Raw genomic sequence first — 11,728 nt, 5'->3', positions numbered from 1 at the left:
GGGGCCCAACACTAACACAGTACTCGAGGTGTGACCTTACCACTGCTGAGTACAGAGGGATAATTACCTCCCTGCTGCTGCTGGCTGCACTATTTCTGATACAAGTCAGGATGCCACTGGCCTTCTTGGCCACCTGGGCACACTGCTGGCTCATGTTTAGCCAACCGTTGACCAACACCCCTGAATCATTTTCCTCCGTGCAGCTTTCCAACCACTCTGCCCCAAGCCTGTAGTGTTGCCTGGGGCTGTTGTAGGCAAAATGCAAGATCTGGCACTTGGTCCTGTTGAACTTCATCCCACTGGCCTCAGCGCAGCTATCCAGCCTGTCCAGATCCTTCTGAAGGGCCTTCCTACCCCCAGGCAGATCGACACTTCCTGCCAACTTGGTGTCATCTGCAAAGTTACTGAGGGTGTACTCAATGCCCTCATCTAGGTCATCAGTAAAGATACTGAAGAGGACAGGCCCCAGCACTGACCCCTGGGGAACACCGCTCGTGACCGATTGCCAGCTGGATGTGACTCCATTCTTCACCACTCTCTGGGCCCAGCCATCCAGCCACTCCTTTACCTAGCAAAGAGTGTACCTGTCCAAGCCATGGGCTGCCAGCTTCTCCAGGAGAACACTGTGGGAGACAGCATCAAAGGCTTTGCTGAAGTCTAGGTGGACTTCATCCACAGCCTTTCCCTCATCCACCAGGAGGGTCACTAGATCATAGAAGGAGATCAGGTTGGTCAAGCAGAACCTTCCTTCCATGAACCTACACTGCCTAGGCCTGATCCCCTGCTCATGCCATATGATCTTCCTCAAGATGATTTGCTCCATAAACTTTTCTGGCACCGAGGTCAGGCTAACAGGCCTGTAGTTCCCCAGATCCTCCTTACTACCTTTCTTGTAGATCAGAGTCACACTGGCAAGCCTACAATCCTCTGAGTCCTCTCCCCTTGACCAGGAACGCTGATAGATGATGGAAAGTGGCTTTCCACACTGGCGCTGTATGGCCCTTGGTAGAAGAAGGCCAAGTCCCCTCCCTAGCGTGCTCTGAGCTTCTGCAGTGGAGAGGCACCATAAATCCTCTGCATAAAGGTATCACCGACCTCTCAGCTATTCCCAATTTCACTGGATTTGTGCAGGCTTCTTGCTGCTCCAAAGGTAGCAATAGCCCATTTCAGCAGTGTTCAGTGTCCTGGAAATGTTGGAGGATTTGCTCTCCTGCGTAAGCAATAAATCCTCCCAGTCAAAAGCCTCCTGGTGGGCTTTGCTGTACATTCATTTTCTGTAAGCCTGACAACAATCTGAGATAGCTTTATCTCCTGTCTGACTCTGCTGATAAACTAAACTGCAGGAGGAATCTATATGCACATGAAACCATCCAGGGCAATGGATGTACAAAATGTGTCCAAAAAATACATATATCAATCACGATGCATCTGACCTGAAAGATCATCAGAAAACTACCATCAGGGAAAAACAACTCCACCTCCCTTTCAGAATGTGGGACGTGACTGTTTCAGGCCGTGTTTTGTCTGGGAGTGTCCCTCCCCATCTGGTGAACACAATGAGGATTGTGTCTCAGGTATCGTGAAACTATTTTGCTACTGTTGGCGAATTTAGAGGGGAAAAGCCATGCACAAAAGGGCCTAAGTGATTTGGCTCCATTAGCTATGATTTATGAATCCTAATTCCCAGTCTACTAATCACAGGATCACAATGGCCACGACTCCAGAAATTGCTTAAATATGTTCCTCTGCTCTACTGGATGTTAAACATGTGCTTAAAAATAGACAGATCATAGAATGGCTTGGATTGGAAGGGACCTCAAAGATCAACAGATGGTCCATTTTTTAATGAGAAACATCCTCAATTTGGACTTGTTAAACGCAAGCTAGGTTTTATATTACTTGGATTTACCCCTTGCTTTCTATTTACCTGTTCTGAGGAGGGAAGTGTTTGGAGAAAGGAGGCAGAGCTGAAGTCTGAAAAATTCTGAAGTTTTAAACACTCTCTGCTCAAAGTCCTCCCGTGAGATGGAGGGCTGCAGGAGCTGCCACGCGGGGTCCTCTGGCCAGTGGGTCTCAATGAAGTGCTCAGGGTCGGTGAGGAAGAAGAAATCATCATGCCTGCAAGGCGAGAGAAGAGGACATCATGGAGGGAACAAGAAAACACTTAGCATCCAGGGCAGTGATAATGAGGTATTGCTGTATGAGAAGAGAACTTCCCCCACACCATCAGAGTGGTGCCGACATCAGTAAGGAAGGGCCAAGCTTTCATTTAGACTTTCCAGACTAACTACGTTATAGTGGTTGATAGTCTTGCTTTCCACATAACCAGTCCTGTGACCTCTTCCAAGAGTTTACCCGTATTTTGTTTTGTTTTGAAGAAAAATGCATCACAAGTAGAAGGTCAGATTGAGCACATTCAAGGTACCACCTCTACTTAGGCATTTGCTGAGTGGGTCAACCTTCACCCTTGTGTTGGGTTCATGGTGGGAAGCCTTGTAGTGTCTGTTGATCTGATGGTTCTGAGAACGTTGACGTTCAGCCTGCCCAGCCTGGACCAGATCCCGCAGGGGATGGACCCACAAGAAGCTGTTATTTATCTCTGCCTGTTGCCATAGGTGATGTTTTAGTCTGCTTCTGCTCAGTTAAAAGCAGCCCATACTCACTGGCATTATAAACTATTCTCAGCAAGATAATTACCTACTAGAAATTCCACAATTATTTTGTTATGCATTATTAGGGAGAAAAAAAGAATCAAAAACGTCAATCCCATAATGTAGTTAATGGAAATTATTAAATTGTACAAATAACCTCCGTGAGAGTCATTATTTGCTTAGCATGGGCTAAGAAATCTCAAGTAATTATGTGCGGAGCCACATCAGAGCAAAGTTGCTGTAAAAACAAGGATTTGTTATGTCAAAAGTGACACTCACCACGGATGAAAATAAGTTGGTGGGGAGTGGAGGTGGCTATCACCTGGGAAGTTGCCAGCACAGCTCAGGAAGTAAGGCATTGCATGTAATAGGTGTTATGTGTAGACTGTTTTTGCACGAGGTTCCCGAGCAACCACTGTGGTCAAAAGTGGACCATCTGCAAGCGGTGTCTGGGGATGTACCTGAAATGAGAGCTCAAGGCCTGGCAATTCTGATAAGGGTCTACAGGAAGGTTTGGGATGGCCTTCTCCAAGGTCGGGTATTGAGCCTTGTCCATTTGTGTTGAGGAACATGTCTCCAGAGGTGCTGGGGGAGAGGTTGTCTCACCTGGGCACGAACAACCTGCTCTCTGTGTCCACAGTGCCCGCGCCCCAGCAGGCATCCAGGAACCACCACTGTCCTTCCAGCTGCACTGCGTTCCACATGTGGCTGCTCTTCTGCTGCTGGCACTGCCGACCTCCACGGGCACACGGTCCTCGGCTGAACCCTGGGATCTCCACGCTGCTCAGACCTGCCTCCCTGCCATGGAGAGAAAGTAGGGGAGGTAATCACACACCAATCACTGCCTGGTGCTTGATTTTTGGAAACCATCCCGACTTCCATGGTAAGTATAACCTCCTTAAAGCCAAGGCATTGCTCCTCTTGTGCCAGATGTTGGCCAAATTCACACTTCAGCAACCTTCCTGCTCATTCCAAACCCTCATTCCTTGTATCTCTGATTGTGGTTGATCTGCCAAACAGATGTCTGCCCCTCCATCCAAGCAGAAAAGAGGGGAGGCAGCTGCTGTGCCCAAGGACATGGTGGGGAAATGGTTTCAGCATCTGCTGGAGTTCAAAACTATCTGAACATTGCTCTCAGATACGTGGGTATGATTTTTGGGTGGTCCGGTGTGGAGCCAAGGGTTGGACACAGTGACCCTTACTCCCTTACTGGCTCCTTCCAACTTGGGATACTCTATAATTCTATGCCAGTTGTGGGGCGGTGCCCATCCTATCTTTATGTTCCTCTCTCATATCTTCAAGGGGGCAGGAGGAGAAAGCACAAGGTGAGTTTTACCTGCACATTTCGCAGCATAAATGAGCATAGCCAGAACACACAGCTCTCCCTGTCTGCAGGACCTGCTCTGGCATGTGGATCTTCTCAGAGAGCCCAAGGAAGCCATCCACATCATATTCTAGGAAAGGGAGAATACCACCCAATTTCAGGCCAACGTAAGGACTTATTATTTCCAAAATGATCCCATTCCTTCTCTTGCCCAACCCTGTTTCTCTGTCTACCCTCCCTGGCAGCCATGACAGCTCTTCTTCCAATCGTTATTCAAGACAATTGAATATTGACAATTCCCCATATGAGCAAAGAATTGCTAAAGCCTTGGGGGAATTGGGTTCTCAGCGCATGTAAACAGTGGTTGCGCCATTCAAGTGAGGTACAGTGACAGTCATATTGTCTTGCACACATGGATGTAGTAGGGCAAAGTAGCATGAAGTGACTGCATTGTGCAGAGATTCCAGTGTCCCCAGATGACTGCTACAGGCATAGATCAGTTTCCTTGAGTTTGCACCATGCATGCATTATTGGAGAAATGCCCTCCGATGCATTGAAGCTGAGAGCTTTACTGGTGTCTATTTGGGTCTGGTGCCCACGTGGGAGGTTGTGCCTTAAAGCAGGTGCCATTTTCAGAATGGAGGCTCTCAGTTTGCAACCAGTTCCCATCCCAGGCACCTTCCCAAAGTTGAGAGGGGAATATTTCAATTTGTGGTTGCAACAAGAACATTGTAGAATCTATCCTGCAGGACACGAGGAGCCAAAATCCAGGAGGCTGCATTCAAGGAAAGGGCTCTCAGCTCCACCACGTGACTGCGAAACAGTGGGACCAGACTTACCAATGTTATGGCAAAGCCAGAACCATATGGCCCGCACCATCTCCAGTTTGCTCTGGGATTTGGCAGTGATCAGAGGAACGATGGCCTGGACTGACATCCTGGTGTGCCCCGATTTCATCTGCAATGAAGGGTACAGGTGAGATAAAGGCAACCTTGGTGTCATAACTGTGGGCCAGTGACTGCTGACACAATGGGCTTGCTGGAAGGAAAATGTACATCACAGAAAGCCCAAAGCTTCACTTCTCTCCCTCTAGAATTGAGAATGCAAAAATATGGTTTATGGTAGAACATTTCTCCATTTTCCTATGCTTGATCTTAAGGACTGGAGTTGCTGTTTGGAGGAAATGAAGGTGGCATTTCCCATTTCTTTGTCTATAGAGTCTTGTCATAGATAACTCTCCAGTGGTGCAAATCTGCAACATATAACGGGAGAAGGTGGGTTTCCAGCCCCACACCAAATAACATCTCAGTGCATTGTCTCTGGAGGTATTTAAGAACAGTGAGGATGTGGCACTGAGGGACATGGTCAGTGGGGATGGGTTAGGGTTGGGCTTGGGGATCTTAGAGGTCTTTTCCAACCTGTATCATTCTATGAGTCTATTTATGCAGAAGAGAAGCATCCTTGTGGCTCAGATCCTCTTCTGGACATTGTAAAAGCAAACTGATTCCCCAAAATGGGTGAAAGGAATTGCTTCTACCACTACAATTTCACCTATTTCTTAATCCAAAGAAAGCCTTTCTGCCCCTTTCCTCCTATTCACTCATCCACGTTCCTGGGCTCTTCCCTCTTTTGTGCTAGCACAAATATTTTTAGCAGTAGATTTCTCTTCCACCGGGTTATATTTAGTCCAGCTCAATTCTACAGCCTTCTGCCCCTGCTATTTCATTCCTCAATGACTTTCCTGCCTCAACCAAAGCTGGAAATCTCTTTCTTTGCGTATGGGAAGCGTCGCATTTGTAACAGCTGAATATTTTCCTTGCTGAGTTTAAAAATGAAGATATGACTAGAGAGCAATTATTTTAAAACGACAGTGCTCTTGCTGTTCCCTTGCATTTCCATTATGAGGTTGTCACGACTGGGCAGCTGCTGGGCAAACAAGTAACGATAGTTACTCCCAAGGAAGAAAAAACATACTCATCCATTAGATGCCTGGCTACCTGCTTCCCCATTGGCACATCTTGGTGCAAATGGCATTGATATGGGGGCACTCAAACAGTCCCCACGCTACTCCTAGATGTCCAGAAAAGGGGTCCGGGTCTGCACCTGTACTGCCTGGGGTCTTCCATCAAATCTCTCATGAACAGATGCGTGGGGAGAGGGGAAAATCCTACATTCCCGGGGCACCATCAGCAAAGCAGCATCTGCCACCAGAGGTGCAATACTCAGCGAACTGCTCTGTTGCTGGTCTTGGCACTTGTAAATCCCATGTAAGGGGAAAAGGCTAGGTGCATCAGATTTTAATGCAGCAAGAGCCTTGGGTAAACAGCGAAACAAGCTGTTCCCATGGCTTCCCACTGCCTTACAGGCATTCTCAGTTGTTTATTATCCTCTCTCTCCTCTCTTCCAGCTCCCTCCCCCTCTCTTCTCCTCTTAATAGACTAGGTAGACTCTGAAACACCACAGCATCCTTCTTCCCAAAGGATATTAGCCTCGGGCTAGGTAGAAATTGCAGGTTTCAACTCTAACGAAGAGCACAATTATTCCTTGTACCTCTTCACTCTCACTAATGAGTTGACGTGTAAGCTGTGAGTTCACTGCCCAGACAAATTGTGCTGCCCCCAGGGGAGAAATTACAGCAGCAGTGTGTGGTTCAAGTAACGGGCATTAAGAGTTTGGTGCTCTCCTTCTGGGCTCCCAGGCATCCAGAAAGGGAGAGCATCATATAACAGGGCACAGACTGAGATGAGGACACAACTGAAGCCTCCTGCTTGAGAAAAATGAGACTCAGGCTGCCACAGATATAAAGAGATTGCTGGATACAGCTTGTCTGTGGCTGTTGCTGGCTTCGTGTGTTTTTCTATGCACTCTGGTCACTGGTTCCCATATAGCTAAACACAGCCTGTCCTGCCTTGGGGTATCGCATGACCCATTTCTCTCCTCATTGAACCCTTCCAGAAGGGTCTCCAGGTAGAACCCTGATACAATCCTGCTCCATGTCCTGGCATAGAGACCTTTGGACATAGTTAGGACAACTTCACCCCCCAGGTCCTTGAGGTCACTAGGTACCATCTTGTCATCAGAACATATGCTAGAAGTTGAATATTAGGACATGGGTCTGCTGAGGGACTGCAGGACCTACCTGCTGGCTCACATGGAGGACATGAGTGTCTACGTGGCTGAAAACTTCTGTGTCAGAGAAGAGATCTCTTCTGGTCTTTCTTTGGGGTTTTTCAGTCTGATTCTCTTCTTCTAAGCTGAGTCTTTTCGGGGGAAGGAGAGCTGGAGGGGACTTTCCTGCAGTCACAAATGACTTCTGCAGTAGCTTTGGGAAGGTGGTCCCTTTGCTGCTGTTGTTAACTTTGTTGGCCCAAAACGAGAAAACATCTTTGGATGGGGAATCCTTGGGCTCATCTCTCACTTTTTGCACAGCTGAGACTTTCTTTGACACCCTGTTCTTGCTCCTGTTTGCATTGCTGTCCTGGTGGGGTATTTTCTCTGAGCTATTGAGGTTGATCTCTTCAGAAACCTGTCCCAGGCTAAAGTTGCCATTACAGACATCTGACATGTGAGCTGCCCTCTGACCAGACAAGATGTCATCTGCCTGGGATGGTATCGGGTTTTCTTCATGGTTCTTAGGATGGGCCCATTTTGATGTAATTTGGGTGGGTTGTTTTTCATGGTGGTTCCCATTCCTGGAGTGAGGGGAGAGAATCAGCTCTCTGGCTTTGATGGTGTGGGTTTTGGATGGCTCGGCTTCATCATGGATGGTCTTCATTTGTGCAGTGGGTAAAGGAGGAAGAAATCACAAGGTCTGTGGGTGGAAAAGCAAGTGAGTTTGTTACAAAAGAAGCCCACCAGTCTGTATGGCTGGTTGGTTAGTTACAGTGAATGGGGATTTGGTCAACAGGAGTTAGCCAAAAGTAGAATCATAGAATTATAGAATTGATTGAGTTGGAAGGGACATTTAAAGCCCAGCTCAGACCGGTCACATAGCATTCCTCCTCGCCCCCAGAAGCTGAGCAAGGAGTTAATGTAATTAGTGTTCAGGTGCTCCAAAGGGGTTCATCTTTCAGCACATCTTTCCTTTTCCCCAAACTCCCACCCAAAATGTTTTTGATTTGCTGGGATTTGCTTCTGCCGTTCAGGGCCTGCAGAAATATTGTCACCCTTTACTTTATCTCTTTGCTCTTGAAATGCAGCTGAGCCGGATGAGAAGCCTGCAGGAGAAAACAGGTGATAAAGTGTAAGGTGCAATCCAGGGCTGGTGGGGTTATTGGGTTAAAGCTGTGGGCTGAGCCAGCTCTCACGTCGCCCTCAATGTTTGCACAGCGCTCTCTGGTTTTATCTTGGTTTAGCTCCCATTTGCTGTTGTTGTTTTTAATCATGAAATGACTATTTGTGCCATGCAAATAGCAGAGCCTGCTGTGAGCCACTTAGCGTCGCCCAGAACTGTCACTCTCCTCATCCAGCCTCTCCCACGCTGGCTTTTCAACATCTGCACCAGGCGCTGGCCTCACTCTTCCAGGAAAGCGAGACGTCACTCAGCCCTGGTTTTCCTCTCTGCTTGGGATGAGGCTTGTGAGAGTAGGATAGCCTCATCCAGACGGGATAACACTCCATGATCACCAGTTTAAAGGCTGCTCGGGGAGGTGGTGGGGTCACCGTCCCTGGAGGTGTTCCAGAACCATGGGGATGTGGCACTGAGGGACGTGGTCAGTGCGCATGGTGGGGTGGGTTGGGGTTGGATGTGGTGATCTCAGAAATCTTCTCCAACCTTAATGATTCTATGAGTCCATCCATTTTTTTTTTTTTTTCATTAATGCACGTATTTATTGAGACCATGTAAACGACAGCAATGGGTTAATCCAGTGCTGGATGCTCAAAACCAGAGGATGCCCCAAAGGGATGCTGTACCCTAGGTAGGTCCTCCATGCCCTGTGCATGGGATATTTGTCTTGGCAGGGCTTCTGCGGGGTTTCTGTACTGCCTGTTGAGGTTGTACATTCCCTATTTATGCCCAGTCTGAAGAGACAAATTGCTAGTGCCCAGCTGTTGACATATTCAAGTTGTCCTTGGGCATGCACAGACACCCACTGTCACAGGCACAAAGGCATTTCACCTGCCACTTTCTAAGTGAGAAACAAGAGGCCACTTCTGAGCCCTTCGTGGCCATTACCTGACATGAACCAGCACTGACCAACTCAAGAAATAAATCCCAGCAGGTCCTGGGAACTACAGCCTTTCTCTACTTACTTTGACAAAGCTTGGAGACTGGTTGGTTTGCCCAACTAAGCCCAGTTTTGCCCCAACCCTTCTTTCTCACTCTGAGCACACCTCCCTGTGATGCCTTCATGTTTGGGATGGGAGCCAAGAGGGGCTGTGGTGAACGACCACTTAGAAATAGTGGAATAGCCCATAGGACTGAAAAGATGGACATCTCCCACGTGCTCAGTCTTACTTTAAAATGGGAGAACTTTCACTGGGCATGAAACCAAACTTTTTTTTTTTTTTCCAATTCTGTATCACTCATATATTTAGGGCTTTAAAAGAAATCTAAGCAAAAGCATCACTTTGGGATCTCTGAAGTTTTCTCTCCCCTTGCCTTGAACTGGATCCTTCAGACACAGCCCATCTCAGAAGTCCCTAAATCATTGCTTACTGGAGGCTGGAGAAAGGAAGAATAGAGGAGTGCTGCTTTCTTACTTTTTCCCCCAGATTTCATCCAGCACTGCCCCAGTGATGCCACCACATTAACCCATGAAACGCCAGCTTTAGAGGTGCTGTTTCATTCCTGAGTTGCTGCTGCAGAGGGCAATGAGAGCACTTTGCTCTGATTTGAATGGGAGAAGGACTCCGGGGACGGTTGTGCTATCAGCAGGCTCTCAACTTTGTTCCTGGACTGCCCTGACCATGAGTGTGACTCTAAAGCATCGTGTTATCACCGGCTGCTCTGTGCAGTTTTGATGTGAGGGGGATGGAAATTTGCAACGGTGGCAGCTTAGGGAGATATCATGGGTCAAACAGAAAATCTCCACAATAGGAGCAGAGAGAGGCTGCCTGAGATATCTGCAGCATCCTGCTATAGGATCTGGCCTGGCAGGGCGTGCAGAGGGGGATGGAGAATCATAGAGTCATAGAATCATAGAATGGCCTGGGTTGAAAAGGACCACAATGATCATCGAGTTTCAACCCCTGCTATGTGCAGGGTCACCAACCACCAGACCAGGCTGCCCAGAGCCACATCCAGCCTGGGAGAATGCCATGGGTTGGGGGGAGGAGGTGATGGTAGTCAGGGGATGGGGAGAATCAGAGGGGCCAGAAGAGAAGGGCCATGCCGGACCCCATCCCCATCAGGTGAGGACATGACATGTGAGGAAATGGATGGAGCCAAGAGAACTCGTGCAGAAGAGTGGCAAAAATAGATGAGAAATTACCCCAAATGGGGCTGTTTCTACTCACCCTGCTCACGACCCGGCTGCAGCTCCCTACTGCTTGCAGAAGACAAGCAACTCCCAGCAGCCCCATCCCTTATATACATATGCCAGCACAGGGGTGGCTCTGTTTTTTGCACCTTGCTCATGTCAGGAAGGCTAAAAATACTATAAAGTGCCGGCGAGCGTGCTAAGGTTGCTGCCTCCAACCAAAGCCTGGCACTTCTGCAACGTATGGGTTGGAGTGTATTTGCAGGGAGATAGGAGAGAGGGAATAGACTTTCTCTTATCAACATCCAAGCTTTGACAGGGCAGCGGGAGCTGACTGCCTGCCAGCTCTTGCTGCTGCCCATAGGTTTAGGTGTTGCTGCAGCCTTGCTCCTATTCTGGGCACCTTTTGCTGCTTTGTAGGGTTTTTTTTCCATAGCTTGGTACCTTGGGAAATCTCTGGTGCACATCAGGAATAAGAACAGCATCTCGTGGAGATGAGCAGTAATTTGCAGCATGGATGTTAGAATATTGTTCTTGGTTATTATCTAGCTATGTTCCACTAAGTGGCATCATATCCCTTGTTTCTGCCTCACTCATCTCAGCTCCATCTCCTGATATTGAAAATTTTCTTGATCAAGCAGGAAATAATAAGGGGGGGAATAGAGTTGCCAGCTGACTGGGAGCCTATTCTTGGAACAAAAATTCCCAGTATTTGGCTGAAAGTGGGGAGAAGAAAAGGGAAAAAAAAAAAAAAAAAAAAAAGAGAGAGGAAAAATAGATTTCTTCTGGAAAAGAGGAGAGAGGTTCTGTGTAAACTGTGCCCAGTTGTTTTGCATGTGCAATAAAGGCAAATTTGCATCAGCTAAGCCCAGATGAGAGATGATGGCTGTAACCCTGTGTGGTATGAGGGCTGTGTGGGTGGACACGGGCCTGGATTACAAACACCATGTGGAAAGAGCGCAGGCACCAGACGTTCAAGAAGAAATGTCCATTCCAAACAGGGCTGCTACTGATTTGATCTTATATGTGTTACGGAGAACAGATATCAATGTTGAGATATAGCTGCAAATGTGTGTTCGTGGATTGGGCCAAGGCAAATTTAACTACGCTCTCCTCACCGTGGTTGTGTTGCATGGTAGAGGGCTGATAAATAGTCCCATTGGGTTGGGTGTAGCCCTTGGGCCATATGCATCCCCGGACAATGGCATCACTATTGGAGAATGAGGAGAAATTTCAGGTAGACAAGCACCCACCTTTCTCTAAATGGTGCTCACCTCACCACGAGCAACGTGGGATCAGCAGGATGGCAGCCCAGCACCGTGCACTCACAA

At 47.9% G+C, this 11,728-nt stretch overlaps 1 protein-coding gene across 1 annotated transcript; it reads right to left on the bottom strand.

Moving 5' to 3' along the window:
- Positions 1 to 1,407: 1,407 nt before the first annotated feature.
- On the bottom strand, positions 1,408 to 4,930 carry LOC124417907 (kyphoscoliosis peptidase-like). Its single transcript, XM_046941164.1, has 4 exons — positions 4,815 to 4,930; positions 3,988 to 4,105; positions 3,258 to 3,449; positions 1,408 to 2,118 (listed from the first exon to the last, which is right to left on the bottom strand). Exons 1-4 carry the CDS (start codon positions 4,909 to 4,911, stop codon positions 1,920 to 1,922), a joined length of 606 nt encoding a protein of 201 aa, XP_046797120.1. The 5' UTR covers positions 4,912 to 4,930; the 3' UTR covers positions 1,408 to 1,919.
- Positions 4,931 to 11,728: the final 6,798 nt, after the last annotated feature.

Source organism: Gallus gallus, chromosome 4, assembly GCF_016699485.2.
Source record: "Gallus gallus isolate bGalGal1 chromosome 4, bGalGal1.mat.broiler.GRCg7b, whole genome shotgun sequence".
Classification (NCBI taxonomy): Eukaryota; Metazoa; Chordata; class Aves; order Galliformes; family Phasianidae; genus Gallus; species Gallus gallus.
Note: the sequence above shows the minus strand (reverse complement) of the source record. Positions and strands in the feature narration are given on the sequence as shown.

Bases quoted from the DNA above. Each gene is read 5' to 3' on its own strand.
- LOC124417907 (XM_046941164.1), bottom strand. From the start codon at position 4,911: ATGTCAGTCCAGGCCATCGTTCCTCTGATCACTGCCAAATCCCAGAGC. The intron at 4,106-4,814 runs GTAAGTCTGGTC...TCCCTTTCCTAG, and splicing joins CTGGCTTTGCCATAACATTG to AATATGATGTGGATGGCTTC. The intron at 2,119-3,257 runs GTGAGACAACCT...CTCGCCTTGCAG, and splicing joins AGCAGGTTGTTCGTGCCCAG to GCATGATGATTTCTTCTTCC.